Source organism: Hemicordylus capensis, chromosome 13 (genome assembly GCF_027244095.1).
Source record: "Hemicordylus capensis ecotype Gifberg chromosome 13, rHemCap1.1.pri, whole genome shotgun sequence".
NCBI classification, from domain to species: Eukaryota; Metazoa; Chordata; class Lepidosauria; order Squamata; family Cordylidae; genus Hemicordylus; species Hemicordylus capensis.
In genome coordinates, this window is record NC_069669.1 from 6,824,108 (window position 1) to 6,842,162 (window position 18,055).

The following is an 18,055-nucleotide window of genomic DNA, read 5'->3' on the forward strand; positions in this document are numbered from 1 at the left end:
GCCTCAGGGCGGTATAATTTACCTTGCTTCCACACAACCCAAAACGGGGAGCTCACACCACTCCCAACCCCACAGAGAATACAGTTTTTGATTGTGTGAGTGACCTCATCATCTCATACTGCGTGGGAGACGGCAATGGTAAACCCCTCCTGTATCCTACCAAAGACAACCACATGGATGTGTGATCGCCAGGAGTCAACACTGTCTCGACGGCACAACTTTACCTTTAGTTAACATGACTATTTGCTTCCCTCCCAACACACACTGGCTTTTTCAGCCTCTTCTTGCTGGACACAGCGTTTTATTTTCAGGAACACCTCCGCCTGTTGATAGGCACGGGCTACAAGACTGTGATAGTACAAGCAAATCCATTCAACTTGGGGGGAAGGAAAGAGAGGTGTGATGCCACCAAAATTCTTCAAATCAAAGGAACACGTAGAGAGATGATTGCGGGGATTAACCTAGGATCGAGCTAATGTTGTTACAGTAATACATGAGAGCATGAAATGCCTCTGAAGGATATAGGATCTCCCTGGATTCATTACCGTTAAGCCCTCCCTTCAGACACAGATCTAGACATTTACTTTATTTTTTCTCATTCGTATAAAGAGAGAGCAAAGCTATTCTTCCCTATCACTCTTCCGAGCTCTATAAAATAATGCATGGGGTGGAGAAAGTGAATAGAGAGTGAAGCGATCCTCACAATCGCTGCGGGAGGCTACCCCCTTCTGTGGGGAGGAAGCCCAAAAGCGCACCACCCTTCAGACGATCACTGCCTCCTCCCTGTGAGGCCAGATTGGCCGCCCACACAATTACTGGATCCGTCACAGAGGCTGGTTGGGGCTGCGGCGATCGGGGGCCACCCAGTCCCTGGAAGTCCCAGAATGCCCCACTCAAGTGCATGGGGCACCCTGGGGAGCCCCCCCCGGGCAATGCCAGGAGGCTTGTTGAAGCCTCCTGTCGGGGTCTCCTTGTGAATCACCACGCTGCAGAGCCGCGCCGAGGCGACTCATGATCAGGGAAACAAGGTTAACGGAACGCTCTCTCCTCATTTAAGGGGAGGGGAAATTAGGGTGGCTAGCAGCTGGGAGTTGTGCAGCTCCCAGTGCTGCACACGACCACTCGAAAGAAGCTGGGCTCCCTTAGCCCGCTTTCGACTCTCGAGCGGTCGGGAGAAGAGCCTTAGTAATCCCACACACACACACACACATAACACTAGAACCAGGGGTCATCCCATGAAACGGAATGCCAAGAAATTTAGGACTGACAAGAGGAAGTTCTTCTTTTCACAATGGGGCTATTCTGACAATCTGCAAAAAGCAGGCTAGGAGAGCCTAACCCGATTTTTGCAGATCGTCAGAACCATCAGGCTCGGCTGCAAGCCCGGTGGTTCTAGAGTGGGTTACCCGCTCAAGAACCCCTGCCCCAAAACCAGGTTTGCGGAGCAAGCACCACATGTGGCATATATTTTATTCTTTCCCCCCACATCCTACTCTTTGCTAACTTTCACCTTCCCTGTTTCTCATGTTGTGTATTTGTGTGTGTTTGTCCACGGCCTGTTTTTTATTGCTTCTTTTCCCAGTCTACAGCTTTGATGCTGTTAAAACACGGTGGGTTGTGTATGTGTGGTCTTCCTGATGCTAGCCTATTTAGTTGAAATATTTATGCCACAACCCTCCAGGACACTACTGCTCAGGACAGCTCTACAAAAATTAGGGTCACATAGGCAAGGAGATTTCACAACATCATCACAGAACTGGTTAAATGATGCCATCATGAAGCCATATCAGAGTGAGGGCAATGATTCCTGCCCTCACTCTGAATGTGCTCCCCTTCACACACACACACCCTTTTATTTCTTTTCCTTTTTGCTCAAGTTCATGCTCTTTGTCAAAATAGAGGAGGTCATTTTGTGGGAGGCACTGCTTTTCTGAAAACACACACCCTTTTTTCATCCCAGCCCTACTTATCGAGACCCATCCTTTGCCTGCTTTCTCTCCACTATATTTTAAGGGTAGGAGTTTTTATGATAGAAGCAAGTTGCTATATTCCGGCTGTGTTGCTTCCACTGCCATCACCTTTCCTGTTCTCCAGTGCATCATGCAAGCATATGGATCTGGTGCCTCGGGGCACACAAACATTGTATTACAGAAAATGTAGCCACATATCCCCTGATGATTCTATTATATTCCGGGAATATGCAGTAATTGTCAAATTCAGATTCCTCTCCCCCCACACACACACATACAGTTTGCAGACTGCATAAAAATGTGGCACGTAGGAAAATTGGCAACTTTGCAGATTTTTGACATTGTGCTTGAGGTTCCCCCCTCCCTCCCCGTTTGTGTTTATTGAGCTAGAGTGTTGATGTTTTTTAAGGGCGCCTATCTTTAAAAAAAAAAAGTGGAAAATTGGATTTGAAAAGCCACCTTTGAACATCAGTGTCTTTCTGTGCTGACATGTCACAGCTGTACATAACATTAATAGTTGAAAATGGGTTTGGGAAGCCTGTGGTAGCGTCTCCTTACCCGTAGAACGTTCAGCCCACGGTAAACTTAGACACCCATTAAATTCAGGTAGCTTTCAAGTGGATCCATGTGTCGGGAAGAACTGAAGTGGAACACAAACAGCTCAGGTCGTGAGTTCACCGTACACTAAGGAGAAAGAAAGGGTCCAAGCCCAGCGCCCTTCATTGAACACCCAAATGACTCATTTGGGTCCCTGGCTTACTGTTTACTGGGCCTGTGCAAAGCTGCAGCCAAAGCTGAATATTCTGCCGAGTCCCCCTGGTGCCATGTGGAGATGGCCCTTCTTACCATGCTGTGGTCTGCCAACGCTGGGATGGGGGCTCCGTGAAGGGAAACGGAACCCTCTTGAGCCCCTGAGCCATCTGGGAAGGCCTGCACAGAGAGCTGGGAAGTGTAGTCTTTCCTAGGGCTCCATCTCTCTTCAAGGACCTTCCCAGCACTGAGAAAAGCACAGTACTGTGGGGAGATCATCAGCACAGCAGGAAATGCTTCTCACATGAAGGGTTGTTTGGGGGTGGGGTGTGTGTGTGCGTGTGTGCACCAAAGTGGCCTCCGTTCAAAAAATAGTGAAGATCACTGGCCTAGCCACTTAAATGGCTGATCCAGCCATGAAGGAAGGCTAGGAATATAGATGTCTTGGGCTGCAGCAGATAGGTCCCTCAGGCCGGAGGGCTGGTCTTGTGGAAGCAAACATGAATTGTCCCCTTTGCTAAGCAGGGTCTGCCCTGGTTTGCATTTGAATGGGAGACATGCGAGCACTGTAAGATATTCCCTTCAGGGGATGGGGCGGCTCTGAGAAGAGCATCTGCATGCTTTCATGCAGAAAGTTCCAATTTCCCACCCTGGCAGCTCCAGATAGGGCTGAGAGAGACTCCTGCCTGCACCCTTGGAGAAGCTGCTGCCAGTCTGTGTAGATGATAATGAGCTAGATGGACCGATGGTCTGACCTGGTATAAGACAGTTTCTTATGTTGCTATGTTCCTAGCCTACTATTCTCTACTCTGATTAGCTCTGTTCAGCTGAGACAAATGTAAAGTCCTGCATTTGGGTATGAAAAAAATCACATGTAGAAATTTGGAATGGGGGACAGGATGGGAGACCGGACTGCACAGCAGTACATGTGACAGGAACCCAGGTGGGCAATTTGTTGAACATGAACCAGTGGTGTGATGCAGCTGCTAAAATATCTAATGCAATCTTAGGCTGGGTTTACAGAGGTTTACTGTCCGGATCGTGAGAAGTACAGTTGCCAGGGCGTTTGGGATCAATGAAAAGAAGCACTTTACCACCCAGCACATAATTAATCTATGGAACTCTCTGCCATGGGATGTGGTGATGGCCACCAACTAGGATGACTTTAAAAGGGGCATAGACAAATTCATAGAGGACAGATCAGTCCATAGTTACTGGTCTGGCTGGCTATAGGCTACCTCCAGGCTCAGAAGCAGGACTTGTTTGTTTATTTATTTCATTTTATATCCCACTCTTCCTCCAAGGAGCCCAGAGTGGTGTACTACATACTTAAGTTCCTCTTCACAACAACCCTGTGAAGTAGGTTAGGCTGAGAGAGAGAGAGAGAGAGAGAGAGAGGTGACTGGCCCAGAGTCACCCAGCAAATATCATGGCTGAATGGGGATTTGAACTCGGGTCTCCCTGGTCCTAGTCCAGCACTCTAACCACTACACCACGCTGATGCCTCGAATACCACTTGCAAGGGAGCAACAAGGGTCATGCCTCCATCAGGTCTAGGCCTGAGGGCTTCCCAGAGGCATCTGGTGGGCCACTGTTGGAAATTGGACGGCTAGACATTTTGGGTCTGGTCCAGCAGGGCTGTTCTTATGTTAAGGAATCATTCCCTTCTGTTCTGCATTCAGACCTTACTTGGAACATTGTGTCCAGTTCTGGGCTCTGCATTTTAAGGAGGACGCTGATTAACTGGGATGACATCCAATTCCAGATCACCAATGTTGGCTACTCGCACTGATCTACAGGGTTTGCTTCCCGCACCCAGTGAGCCCTTTCTTACGATCACGTGAGAGGGCTTCAAGGCAGGCAGCAGGGAAGGCAGTCGAAGCCCTCCTTCCCTGCAGATGATCCGGCTGCCGGATCCGGGGAGGGTCAGGGCGTGCGATCCCACGTACCCAGGCGGTCCACAGCTTCCCCCGGCAGTGCGGAGATACAGGGCTTAGGATGTGTCATCTTATTGTCAGGGACTCCCACAATGCACCACACGAGTGCATGGTGCATTGTGGGGGATAGCCCCGGTGATGGGCAGGTGCCTGTGAGTGTTGCCGCATCGGCTGGAAGCAGCCAACGCTGCCACATGATCAAGTCAACGGGGCAAAGGGAGCGCTCACTCCCTTAACCTTGTTTAAGAGGCGGGCTCCGTAGATGGGTTTGCCACGGAGGCACCTTCAGTTGCTGCTTGCCTCCCACTCATTCTCACACACAGCTAAGCCCGGTCTTGGCTGCCCATGAGAACAGCCTCAGTCGCTTCTTGGTCCTCCTCCTGACAGCACTCCTGCCCACTCAATGAGGCTGTTCACACGACCAGCCGATACCGACTGGCGCTCTATCCCTCTCTCTCTCCTGGCTCTCTATCCCTCTCTTTTGCATTTCCAGTCCCGCACTCCCAGTTTTGCTCCCAAGCTGACTTCTGAAAATTAGAGCTCTTCTGTTCTCCCCATTCTCCAATTTTCTTCTACTCATTATGTAGATCTCCAGGAAAGCCTCTTTGGAGTTAATTAGATGAAATGTTAATGAAAAACCACAGCGCTCATCCGGCTTGCAGCACTCAGTCATTTATGGAAGATACAGTCATAAAACTGCTCACAGAAAGAGACATAAAAGATTGGCTGGTCCTTTCTTAATGCGAAAAGACATCTTGCCCTTTCCTTACCCTGGCATGTAGTTCTTCCTGGGGAGTGCCTCTGCCAGGTCCTGCTTTTGCGGAAACTGGTCTTTGCTGGCCTTGTGGTAGCAAGCAGGACTTCTCCCCTTTGCTAAGCAGGGTATACCCTGGCTTGCATTTGAATGGGAGACTACATGTGTGAACAATGTTAAGATATTCCCCTCAGGGGATGGGGCCGCTCTGGGAAGAGCATCTAGGTTCCAAGTTGCCTCCCTGGTGGCATCTCCAAGATAGGGCTGAGAAAGATTCCTGCCTGCAACCTTGAGAAGCCACTGCCTGTCTGTGAAGTCAATACTGAGCTAGTTAGACCAATGGTCTGACTCAGTATATGGCAGCTTCCTGTGTTCCTCCATCCTTCACAGTGAGGGAAGAGTTCTCTGCATGTGTTCAGGGACATTCTCCTCTGCATCATTGCTTTGCCGTCTCCCAGAGTTCAGAGCAGAAGGTTTCAAGTTCCCTCCCTGGCTTCTCCAAGATAGGGCTGAGAGAGATGCCTGCCTGCAACCTTGGAGAAGCCGCTGCCAGTCTGTGTAGACAATCCTGAGCTAGATGGACCAATGGTCTGACTCAGTATATGGCAGCTTCCTATGTCCCTATGTCTCTAACTCATAATTCTGAAAGCCACTAAGGTGTGGAGGTTAGAGTGTTGGACTAGGACCATGGAGACCCAAGTTCAAATCCTCATTCAGTCATAAAACTCCCTGGGTGACTCTGGGCTTCTTCTCCGCCTAACCCACCTCACAGGGTTGCTGTGAGGATAAACATAACCACAGCTCTGGGATCCCTGGAGTAAGCAATAGACACAATATGGGGAAATATTGGAAGCCTGAATGTTTTTACATTATTTCCTACTATCCTTTTCTGACAGGAAGGACTATCAAAAGGTCCTTAGGGGGACTTTTCCCAAAGGGAGGACAGCTAGTCTTGTGGTAACAAATGTGAATTGTGCTCTTTGCTAAGCAGAGTCTGCCTCAGTTTGCATTTGAATGGGGCGTACATGTGAGTCAGGGGCGTAGCTAAGGGAAAGGGGGCCCGTGTTTGCCTCTCTTCCCGGTGGCCCCTCAGAGTGAGAGAAATAACGAAGAAAATAGGGAGGGGTGGAACTGGAGTGTCCTCAGGAGCTGGGAGACCCAGGTTCTTTGAAGCCATCTGCTCAGTTATAGCTACAGCCCTGAGGTGAGTTCTGTAAGATATTTCTGTAAGATATTTTTGTAAGGATGTGGCCTTAGCTCAGTGGACGGGCATTTGCAGGGGTGGAGCCATCATTGTGCAAATGGGTTCAAATAACCCGGGCCGCCACTGCCTTTGCCACTACCACTGAGCGGGAGTGACCCAGCTGCAGGCCCCCCCCCTTAAGGTCTGGGGGTGGGCAAAGGGACGGTGCTGCCCCGCGGGTCCCAGCAGGAGCATATCCAGCCACTTGCGCCCACCCCGCGGCTTCCTGAGTCCTGCGCTGCTCCAGCTTTTCCGGCCAAGTTGGGGCCAGCACATGAGCAAGGGCGAGGGAAGGAGGGGGAGACAGCAAGGGGGTGAGCAAGGGAGCTGTTGGGAGGGCGAAGGAGGGGGCAAGGGACCAAAAACCAGGGCAAAGGAGGGGGCAAGGGAGGGGATGGACCGAAAGCCGTCTGTCACCCAAAGAGGGTTGCCATATCCAAGCTTCCCAAAGGGAAGGGTGGCCTGTTTTGCATATTATGCAAATTACATGCCAACTAATTTGCATGTTTATTTATTTATTTATTTATTTATTTGACAGATTTGTCTACTTTCCCCTCCTTCTCCACCCTCCCATGTGATCAGATCTAGAGTAAAATCCAGGCAATCTGGGCAGCGCATTTGAAATCCGTGTCAATCTGGGTGGGATTTAGCAGCCGGGTGGAGGAGCCAAAATCCCGGGGGGCTACCCTAAATTCCGGGGGGCATGGCAACCCTACACCAAAACAAAAAACCAAAAATGAGGTGCCACCAAAAAAAGGCGGGGGAGGCCATCTTCAGTTCTTGAACACGGGCCCCTTCAGGGCTTGCTACGCTCCTGGGCATTTGCAAACTTGTGTGCCGAAGGTTCCCAGTTCCCTCCTTAGCATGTCCAGAAAGGGCTGGGAGAGACTCCTGCCTGGAACCTCGGAGAAACTGCTGCCGGTCTGGGTAGACAGTACTGAGCTATATGGGCCAAGGGTCTGACTCAGTATATGGCAGCTGCCTATGTTCCTATGTAAAGATTACTGTTACATGGTAGAAGGCCTTGTCTTCAGTGAGCGTACATCACTGAGTTCTCTCTTTGCAACTGACCATACAACACTAGCAATCTGAATGTGCTCGATTCCAGAACCTACAAAAGAGGTCATAGATGATGCTGGCTTATTATTGATAATAGGCCTATTATGTGCCACCTCACACCCGATTTTGAAATGTTAACAGGACATCATTTAAATTCTTCGTTTGAATTAAAAAGGAAGACGGCCCTTTAACTGCAGCTGTATGTTATATAAAGCACTCAGACGCCAATTAAGAAGGAGACAGATGGAGACAGGTAAAGCTTGTACAACATGGGCTCTTTCAGAAGCAATTTAAAATCACCTAGAGGAGGAAACGCATCTCTTTAAGGAAGGAGTGTATTGCAGCACAGAAAGGAATCCCCAAGAATACAGCTGTTAACAGCTAATGTCCTATTTGTATTCCTGGCCACCAAAATGGCAACCATTGTGATGGAAATTCACCATTGTTCAAAGGTCCATCTGGAGGATTTGGAACTACTTAACGACGCATAAATTCCTGTTATGCAGATGGGCAGTTGAGGGCTGAAATAATGGCAGAATTTTCTTTTCTGAAAGATCTATTACTGAGCAGACGTGCCCAAGGTTCCAAGGCACATTTAATTGAATCATCAACCCCAGATCTGAGTGCTTTAGATGGAGGGATTGATCCCATGGACCATAGTTTCGAATGGTCCAGGTAGCCACCACATCTTTGAGAAGTGGACTCATAGGAACACAGGAAGCTGCTTTATTCCGAGTCTGACCCTCGGTCCACCTAGCTCAGTCTTGTCTACACAGACTGGCATTCTAGATGGACCAATGGTCTGACTCAGTATATGGCAGCTTCCTATGTTCCTGTGTTTTGCATTTGTTAGTTTGCTTTCTTTCTTTCTGAACTTGTGTGCAAATTCCTTTTCATCAAACTATCTGGGTCAGGCGTGTAGTTAGGGGAGACTTGTGTTTGCCCCTCTCCGGTGGCCCCATGTTCATGTGAGCCACACTCCCTGCTGGTGATGTAATGGTCAGGGGGAGTGGCCAACACCCAGAAGGCCCTGCACAAACCTCTGGAGCACATTTCCTGGCTGGCCCAATTGTTGCTACATATTTTCTTTGTTTTCTACCTCGCTTGGAGCAAGGGAGAATGAAGAAAACACACAGCCAATGATGAAGCCGACTGAGAATGAGGCCAGCCATGGCTGGGGGGAGGGATGAGGCAGGGCAATCTAGGTGGCTCCCAGGAGCTGGGCGGCTCGTGTTCTTTGAACCCATCTGCTCAATTATAGCTCCACCCTTGATCCGAGGGGGAAAATGTACAATTCATTTGCTCTGGTGCAATGCTGCTCTTGGTGAAAATATACAGAAGGACCTCGGTATTCGTGGTGGGGTTCTGTTCTCAGCTAGTGCCACTCTGTGGCACTATTCATTCATTCATTCATTCGATTTCTATACCACCCTTCCAAAAATGGCTCAGGGCAGTTTACACAGAGAAATAACAAATAAATAAGATGGATCTCTGTCCCCAAAGGGCTCACAGTCTAAAAAGAACCATAAGATAGAACCCAGCAACAGTCACTGGAGGTCCTGTGCTGGGGGTGGAGAGGGCCAGTTACTCTCCCCCTGCTAAATCAAGAGAATCACCATGTTAAAAAGGTGCCTCTTTGCCAAGTCAGCAGGAGTTACTGTGTGGTATTCGTGGATACTGAAGCCACAAATGCCAAGGCATTGGGGGCAATGTTAATCCAGTGATTGGGTTCCTGGATGCTTCAAAAATTGCTAAAAAGAGCCCTAAAAATAGTGGGAAAGTGCCCTACTGTGCTCCGCAGGTCCCCCATGATCCAGCAATGCCCCCTATAAATGCCAAAATCTAGGGGGGGGGGGTTTAAAGGAAAAAATTGCTGTTCTCTGACCTTAGGCTCCCGATCTCTCCCAAACACAAAATGGCAGCTGGATATGATCTCCACAGTCATATCCTGCTGCCTCCAATCCACAGATATGTGGATTTATCCATTTTTCACCAGTTTTCCCCCACGTATACTGAGGTTGGATGCCAGTTACCCCAATGCAGATACGTGAAACCACGAGTGCTGGACCCATGATTAACGGGGTCCTCCTGTATTCCCATTTTATGAGAGAGAGAGAGAGAGAGAGAGAGAGAGAGAGAGAGAGAGAGAGAGAGAATTAAGAACAACCCTGGCTGTTTTGCTTCCTTCCCTCTTTGAAAGAATAGATCTGGCTATTATGCGGTTTTTCCTACTCAGAAGTGTGAAATGATGCACAGTACCAAGAATTCCTCTTTCAACAGGGCATCATGATTAACAACTAATTATGGACTTTTTAATAGGCAACCATGCAGAAAATCCCTGTCTAATTTTGAAAATACAGCAGTTTTCTCATTGAAACCATCAGATGTCCATTTTTGCTAGATAAATCTCTCAAATACACCATGCCAGGATTTGACCAGATCGAAAACAGAGCTGTCCTTAGATTAAAGGAATTTTAGTTGAGTTATCACATGGGCTTTAACTGATTAACTGAGCAATTAATCCATGAAATATGCTGAAATGTGCCTATAAACAAACAATAATCCTGAAGGAGAAAAGGCATACTCTGTTTTTAGATAATTGGTACACATATCGCAGCAGACGCTTTGCTGCGAGAGAGGCATTCCTCAACTAAGGTGGCATTTGTCAGCTGGATTTTTTTTGCAGGCACTTCTATTAAAATCAAGGACTACTCGTGACTAGTCTCACTGAAATTAATGGGACAAGCTAGTCATGACCAGGCGGAGGTGCTCTTCCTCCTGGGCTCCCGGGCCAAAGTCCAGGGCCTCCACACTCCCTGGGGAGGACCTCAAATCCTTTTAAGTCTGTCCCAGATGTGCCAGGTGGCCAAGCGTGACTGTGACCTGCACCGGGTCCCGAGCGTGACCTGTGCTTTAGAGACGGGCAGGGTGGCGTGGAGAAAGAGATGTGGGATGGGGATATGTTAAGTTGCATCTTGAAAGGTTTCTGCTCATGCATATTTGCAGAAATACAGTAGACCTGTTTATCTTCTTATATTACATAGGAACATAGGAAGCTGCCATATACTGAGTCAGACCATAGGTCCATCTAGCTCAGTATTGTCTTCCCAGACTGGCAGCGGCTTCTCCAAGGTTGCAGGCAGGAGTCGCTCTCGGCCTATCTTGGAGATGCTGCCAGGGAGGGAACTTGGGACCTCGATGCTCTTCCCAGAGCAGCTCCATCCCCTGAGGGGAATATCTTGCAGTGCTCACACATCACGTCTCTTCTTCATATACAACCAGAGTAGACCCTGCTTAGCTAAGGCGAAAAGTCATGCTTGCTACCACAAGACCAGCTCTCCTCACCTACATTCTTGTGAATTCAGTTGTTCTTTGTGACCTCAAGAACCTGTCTAAGCCCCTTTGAAAGCCATCTAAGCTGGTGGCCATCACCACATCCCACGGCAAAGAATTCCATAGCTCAATTATGCGCTGTGTGAAAAATTACTTCCTCTTGTCGGTCCTAAATCTCCCAACCTTCTGTTTCATGGGGTGACCCTTGGTTCTAGTGTTGTCAGAGAGGAGGAAAAATTTCTCTCTGTCCACCGTCTCCACTCCATGCATAATTGTATACACCTTGATCATGTCTCCCCTTAGTAGCCTCTTTTTCAAGGTAAAAAGCCCCAGATGCTGTAGCCTAGCCTCATAAGGAAAGTGCTCCAGGCCCCCGATCATTTTGGTTGTCCTCTTCTGCACCTTTTCCAGTTCTACAATATCCTTCTTAAGTTACAGTGACCAAAGGTGTACGCAGTCCTCCAGATGTGGCCGCACACTTGTATAAGGGCATTATAATATTAGCATTTTTATTTTCAATTCCCTTCCTAATGATTCCTAGCATGGAATTAGCTTTTTTCACAGCTGCCGTGCACTGAGATGACACTTTCAATGAGCTGTCCACCATGACCCCAAGCTCTCTCTCCTGGTCAGTCACTGACAGCTCAGATCCCATCAGCGTATATGTGAAGTTGGTGTTTTTTGCTGCAATGTGCATCACTTTACACTTGCTTACATTGAAACACATTTGCCATTTTGCCGCCCACTCACTCAGTTTGGAGAGATCTTTTTAGAGTTCCTCACAATCCATTGTGGATTTCACTACCCTAAATAGTTTAGTGTCATCTGCAAATTTGGCCACTTTGCTGGTCACCCCAACTACTAGATCATTCATGAACAAGTTAAAGAGCACTGGTCCCAGTACTGATCCCTGGGGGACCCTACTTCCTACCTACCTCCTTGTGAAAACTGTCCATTTATTCCTACTCTCTGTTTCCTGTACAGTTGAGTCAGTGTCGACTCCTGGCGCCTACAGAGCCCTGTGGTCGTCTTTGGTAGAATACAGGAGGGGTTGACCATTGCCCTCTCCCGCGCAGAATGAGATGATGCCTTTCAGCATCTTCCTATATCGCTGCTGCCCGATATAGGTGTGTCCCATTGTTGGGGATTCGAACCAGCAACTTCTTGCTTGCTAATCAAGTCATTTCCCCACTGTGCCATTAAGTCTAGTCTATTAGTCCAGCATCCTGTTTCACCCAGTGGCCCACCAGATGCCCCTCCAGTGGCTGTTGCTGGTATCTATCTTACGTTTCATTTTTAGATCGTGAGCCCTTTGAGGACAGGGCACTATTCTATTTATAGAATGCTTTGGGAACTTTCATTGAAAAGTGGCATATAAATATTCATCATCATCATCACCATCAATAGAACTAAGCCGGAGTGTGAGTTGGCTGGCCACCAGCCAGCCAGCAAGCGGTGTCTGCAGTGCTAAGATTTCACAGATCCCGTCAAGGGAAAGGTCCCCTGTAATTTCTTACAAACACTGTTTAAGAAGCAAATGCTATTCCCATCTGGAATGCTCTCTTTTTTTAGCCCAGCATCTTTGTCTATTTATACATGGTCGTCTGTCAACTGTATGTTTTATTTTCAACAGGTTTGCTCCATTCCTTTTCTTTCCTTTTATTCTCTCCTCTTTTCCACTTTGGCTTTGAGAAAGAGAGTTTGCTGTGCTGATTTGCCTAGAAACTCCAGTGTGTGTGTGTGTGTGTGTGTGTGTGTGTGTGTGTGTGTGTGTGTTATGTGAATGAGAGATCAGGGGTTCCCAAGCTGTGATACTTCAGACGTTGCTGAATGACAACTCCCATCATCCTCAGCTACAGTTTATTGTGGCTGGGGATAGTGGAAGTTGTAGATCGTGGGAGGAGGCAATGGTAAACCCCTCCTGTATTCTACCAAAGAAAACCACAGGGCTCTGTGGGCGCCAGGAGTCGAAATCGACTTGACGGCACACTTTACCTTTATGAAGGTGGGAGCAAAAGAGAGCTAGGTGGGGCCAGGTGTCTCCACTTTCTGGAAGAGGTCATGGAGGTGGGGTGTAGTGGCTGAAATTTGGGGCTCTGAGCCATTCATTGGGGGCCCGTGCCCCATGGGTCACCCTCTAATGATGTCCCTGGATTTCACACTACATGGTTTTATGTTTGAGAAATGCTTATTTCATATGAGGTCCACTTTGAATGTTGATTATTGTGGTGCAACAATCAGGATGCATTTTTCAGAGCACAGAATTCACAATTTATTCAATATTTTGCTCCTTTGTTTTAAGAAATAGAAAATGTGATATCGTGGTAAGATTATTTATAACTTACTTTTAATATACACAGGTTCCTGATACACATTTATATTGTGGAAGTTCTAATGATTATTCCAAGCACACGCACACACACACCCTTATGGTGTATGTGGTGTAAGTGTATCTATATATCTATATCTATAAGCCTGAACGGCTTAGGTCCAGGTTACCTTAGAGAGCGCCTTCTTCTGCATGATCCCGTCCGCACTTTAAGGTCATCTGAGGAGGTCCGTCTCCAGTTACCACCGGTATGTCTGGTGGTGACTCAGAGGCAGGCCTTCTCTATACCTACTCCTGGACTGTGGAATGCGCTCCCTGCAGAAATCCATAATTCGAACTCTTTATTGGTTTTTAGGAGAGCCCTTAAGAAATCTGTTTGACCTGGCTGGCCTTCCAGGGTTTTAAAACTGTTTCTAAACTTTAAAGGTTTGGCCAGGTTTTCCAGGGTTTTTAAAACTGTTTAAATTGTTTTAATAATGGTTTTATCTTGTTTTTACAGTTTTTTATTTTAATAGTTAATTGATTTTAGTTTTGTTCTAATGTAAACTGCCCTGAGCCATTTTTGGAAGGGCAGTATAGAAATCAAATGAATGAATGAATGAATGAATGAATGAATGAATGAATAAAATAATTACACATTGCACCAGACACACAACGTATTTCACAGAGAACAATATAACACAATACCATATGATACCATATAATACATAAACATTGTCCTATACTATATGGCTGCATAAAGTTCAATAACACCATCAAATTATATCATATTTTTTTTAGGCCTTTTGCTAAAACTATTTTAATTTATTTATTTCTGTTAAAACTATTTTAATTTTTTATTGTTTTTATTGAGTTTGAATTATGGTCCTAAGTTGTGTATGGGCCAGTCTCCAATGGGCCTTAAGATCTCGGTGTTAGACAATTTATACATGTAAGCAGAGGTGCACCTAGATAATTTGGAAGCCTGGACCAAAATTGGAGGCCCCCCCCCCCACACAAGTTAAGCATCATTTTTTAACACATAGGTTCTTAAGGGCACAAATCACACCAACCGGGACAGACTAAAGAGGATTTAGTCTGAACTTTGGCCCCAAAGTCCAGGGGTAAGAGCGCCTCTGCATGTAAGAAATAAATACGTGCTGGGGTTGATCAGGGCCAGTTACACTCCCATTCTAAATATCAAAGAATCGCCATTTTAGAAGGTGCCTCTTTGCTCAGTTCTCGGGGTCTGCTCAGTTAGCGGGGCTGTCCGTTGTGAGTTTTATGCTCAACCTTTTTCTTGTGTGGAGCTGAATCTGTCTTTCCCCTCCCTTCCTTTTCCTAACCAGCAGACAAAAGCAACGAGGACTTCTACTCCAAACGGCGGCATCTCGCCGAACTGGCAGCGAAAGGGAACCTGCCACTCCACCCAGTACGCGTTGACGAAGAGCGCCCGTACATCCTCGAGGGCGGTACCATGAAACAGAATGGGCAGAAGTCCAAAGCCAACAAGCCAAATATGCACCCCTTAGCTTACAAAACCTGGGACCCTAGTGACCAGTCCCTCCGACGGCAGGCCTATGCAACCAAAGGCAGAACCCTGGCTGGCGACGCTGGGATGAACGACCCACTGACGACACGGAGTCAGCATTACTTACCGACACAGCCATATTTCATCACAAACAGCAAGACAGAAGTGACTGTCTGAGATCACTTGCATTTTCTTTCCTTTTTTTTTTTAAAGATCCTTTTGAGGGGGGAAACAAAAATAACTCTGGAAGAGGCAAAAACAAAAAAACAAAAACTAGGAAGAAGTGGACATTCCTGGTCAAGGTAACCAGGTGTGAACTGAAGATTGGGTTGACGCTATAAAGCAATACACTGAAGGATGTTTGAGGACCGTTTGTATTTTACACTGGAAATCCACTCCTTGGGACTACTAACTTTTTTTTTAAAAGAACTCCAAATTCAAATCCATGATGAGAAGTAGCACAATTTAGAGACACCATTCATCTGCTTACAAACTCTTTTCCACGATGTCCCTGCCACGAGGCAGACAGAAACAGACAGACAAAACCATATACTGAAATATCTTACTACGGTCAGGAATTTTTGTACAAATTTTAAGAATAACCATGTTCTCTAGATCTGTGAAAACAAAAAGAGCTGAAACAAAGAGCAAACACCGCGGTACAAACCCTAATGTTGAGTGTTCTGTTTTCGTACCGTCACTTAAAAAAAAAAAAAAGCAAGCAAGCAAGCAAAAAATATATAGACATACAAGAAATCAGAAAGAGGACACGATTCTCGTGCGGAACCTCTGAAGACTGTTACCGTTTGAAAGCATCTAGGGACTTTCTTGTTAGAGGTAGACTTGGGAGAGTTGTTTTTGTTTTGGTTTTATGTCTTGCAGTGTTCAGGATTTCCGAAAGATTAAAAAGGAGGAGGAGGCGGAAGTGGTGGGAAAGATTGTACGGATCTCCACACTTTCCTCTCCTCGTCGGCTTCAGAATGACCCCTTTCCAAGGTATCAGTAAAGAGATTTATTCCGCAGCCTCTTCTGAATTTATCTTAACCACTTTTTCTTTCCAGCTTTCAGTTATTTGGGACTGAAGATAAGTACGCGTGGGTGGTGCCTTTATTGTATTACTAATGTTCAATGACTGTCTTGTTTTCCAGTGAAGTTTGTATCCCGTTAGGGTTCTCTCCTCATGTCTGGGGTTCAACCTCTCAGCTGTCTTTCTACTCCTTTTGCTGCCGAAGACAAAACAATTCACATTTCACTGCTGTGTAGTGTTTGCACGTTCAGAAATAAAGGACACGGTTGCTCTCTTTCTCCCTCCGTCACCTTTGTCCCTGTCGAAACAGATTTTCACTTGCCTCAAATTGCCCTGCAGCCTCTCGTCCCATGCTTGCTTTGAGGCCGTTATTTCTTTGTCGACTGTTTCAAGTCCTCTTCTATCTATTTCTCTATCTCTACCAGGGTTCATCTTGCCTTGGGTGGCCGTGTGCAGTGAACATGGGCCGCCCAATAGGAACACGATTGGGAGGGGCAAAATATCACCTGCCCCTGCAGCCAACCAACCACCTGCCTCCCTCTCTGTGCTTTCCTTATCAGTGGCAAAAGGTTGGTGTGCAGGTTGATGACATCACCGCCCCTCAACACCCATGCCGGCTGATTGATGATGTAATTAACCCGCATGCTGGCTCTTTGCTGCCAGTAGCGACAGGGAAGGAGGTGGCAAGCAGTGGCAGGGACTCCCAAAATATCTGGCTATGGGCCACCACCCAGATCACTACACTAGTATGTTGTGCCTTTTGGCAGGCCCATTATGGTGGGGGGAAAGAGTTTGTGTGCAACCATTTCCCATAAAATTTAAGTGTTTTGTAAACCACCTTGAGGTTGTTTTAATGAAAGGTGATATAAAAATCTAATAAATAAATAAAGTTTAAAAAAACCCCTGCATGTAAAAAATAAGGCTTTTCCTTAGTTCCTCGTGGTTTAAATGCATTTGTTCATACTTAAAACCCCATGGAAACAAGAGGCATGGGATGAACAGATATCCTTTTGGATCACTGCCGAGGATGAACAAACTTACAAACGCTGTAAGGGCATGCTTGGGCACCAACAACCGGAAAACACACTGTGGCCTGTGATATTTCCAGTCGGGTTGGAACTGAAGTTTTAATCTGAAAGTGGATGTCAGGTTTTCTCCAAGGAGAAACTGAAAGTTGAAGAGGAGTTTCAGGGTTCCTTGAAGGAGAAATGGAAAATGTGGGGTTTCTCCCACACAGGAATTGAACTTCAAAGGGAGGTTTTTGGCTTTTCCCAGAAAGAAACATCGAAAAGTCTTCTCAGATGGTTTCTCCATATACAGGCATTCCACTCACTGTGTGCTAAACTCTTTGGCTAACATCCTGACTAACGAAACACTTGCATAATGAACAATGTTGCGTTAGTATAAGAAGGTTGCCTCATGCTGGGTCTCTTCTTGCTGAGAGCTTTTCATGAAGGACAGCATTCAAATGTGCAATTCTGCACTTGTGTGCGGAAGTGGTACAGACCTTTCCTACCCCTCAGACCCACCTCATCCTGCCACCTGTTAACCAGGCCTTGCATTGAAGAGCCATCTGAATCTGCCCTTACTCTTATGATTGCGATCCATGATATTTTAGATCCATTATTTTGGGCACCATATTCCACAAAGGGAAAATGGGACTCCGATGTCCGAGAACCACTTCACGGATGATGCTGGTGGACATCCAGAGCAATGCCGCACATGCGCAAATGCACTTACTAACTCAAGGATGATAATGCAAGCCAGCTGTTTCTGGACTACAACCCCCATCATCCACAGCAGCCAATAGTAAGGGGAGATGGGAGTGATAGTGCAGAATCTGCAGTTGTGCAACCCTCTGCTAGGTGTGCCACCTGTGGTAGAAGTCCATCCCCGGATTGCCCACATCCTGTTCTGCTGTCCTTGTGCAAGCACACTACTTGCACAAGTGCAGCTTTGAGCATCGGTTCAGCTAGAGACCTTGTGTGTGTGCATCTGAGTTGCACAGGTGCTGTGTTAGTCTGGATGTCTGCCATTATTTGCTCTACTATGGCAGTTTAAGGATATGCCTAAAAATGGGAACTGAATGTAATGAACACATGTTTACAAACATGCATTTGCACAGATACTACTCATCAAAGAA

The 18,055-nt window shown here is 46.8% G+C and overlaps 1 protein-coding gene across 2 annotated transcripts in view; it reads left to right on the forward strand.

The window, feature by feature from the left end:
• Positions 1–16,815, forward strand: part of SHISA9 (shisa family member 9) — a 212,700-nt gene extending 195,885 nt beyond the window's left edge. Inside the window, exon 4 of one of the 2 annotated variants that reach the window (XM_053276675.1) lies at positions 14,707–16,815. In XM_053276675.1, coding sequence (XP_053132650.1) covers positions 14,707–15,062 — 356 coding nt within the window. In that variant the 3' untranslated portion in view covers positions 15,063–16,815. Of the gene's footprint in view, positions 1–14,703 lie in introns of both variants that reach the window. The other variant, XM_053276674.1, reaches the window with a different exon arrangement.
• Positions 16,816–18,055: the final 1,240 nt, after the last annotated feature.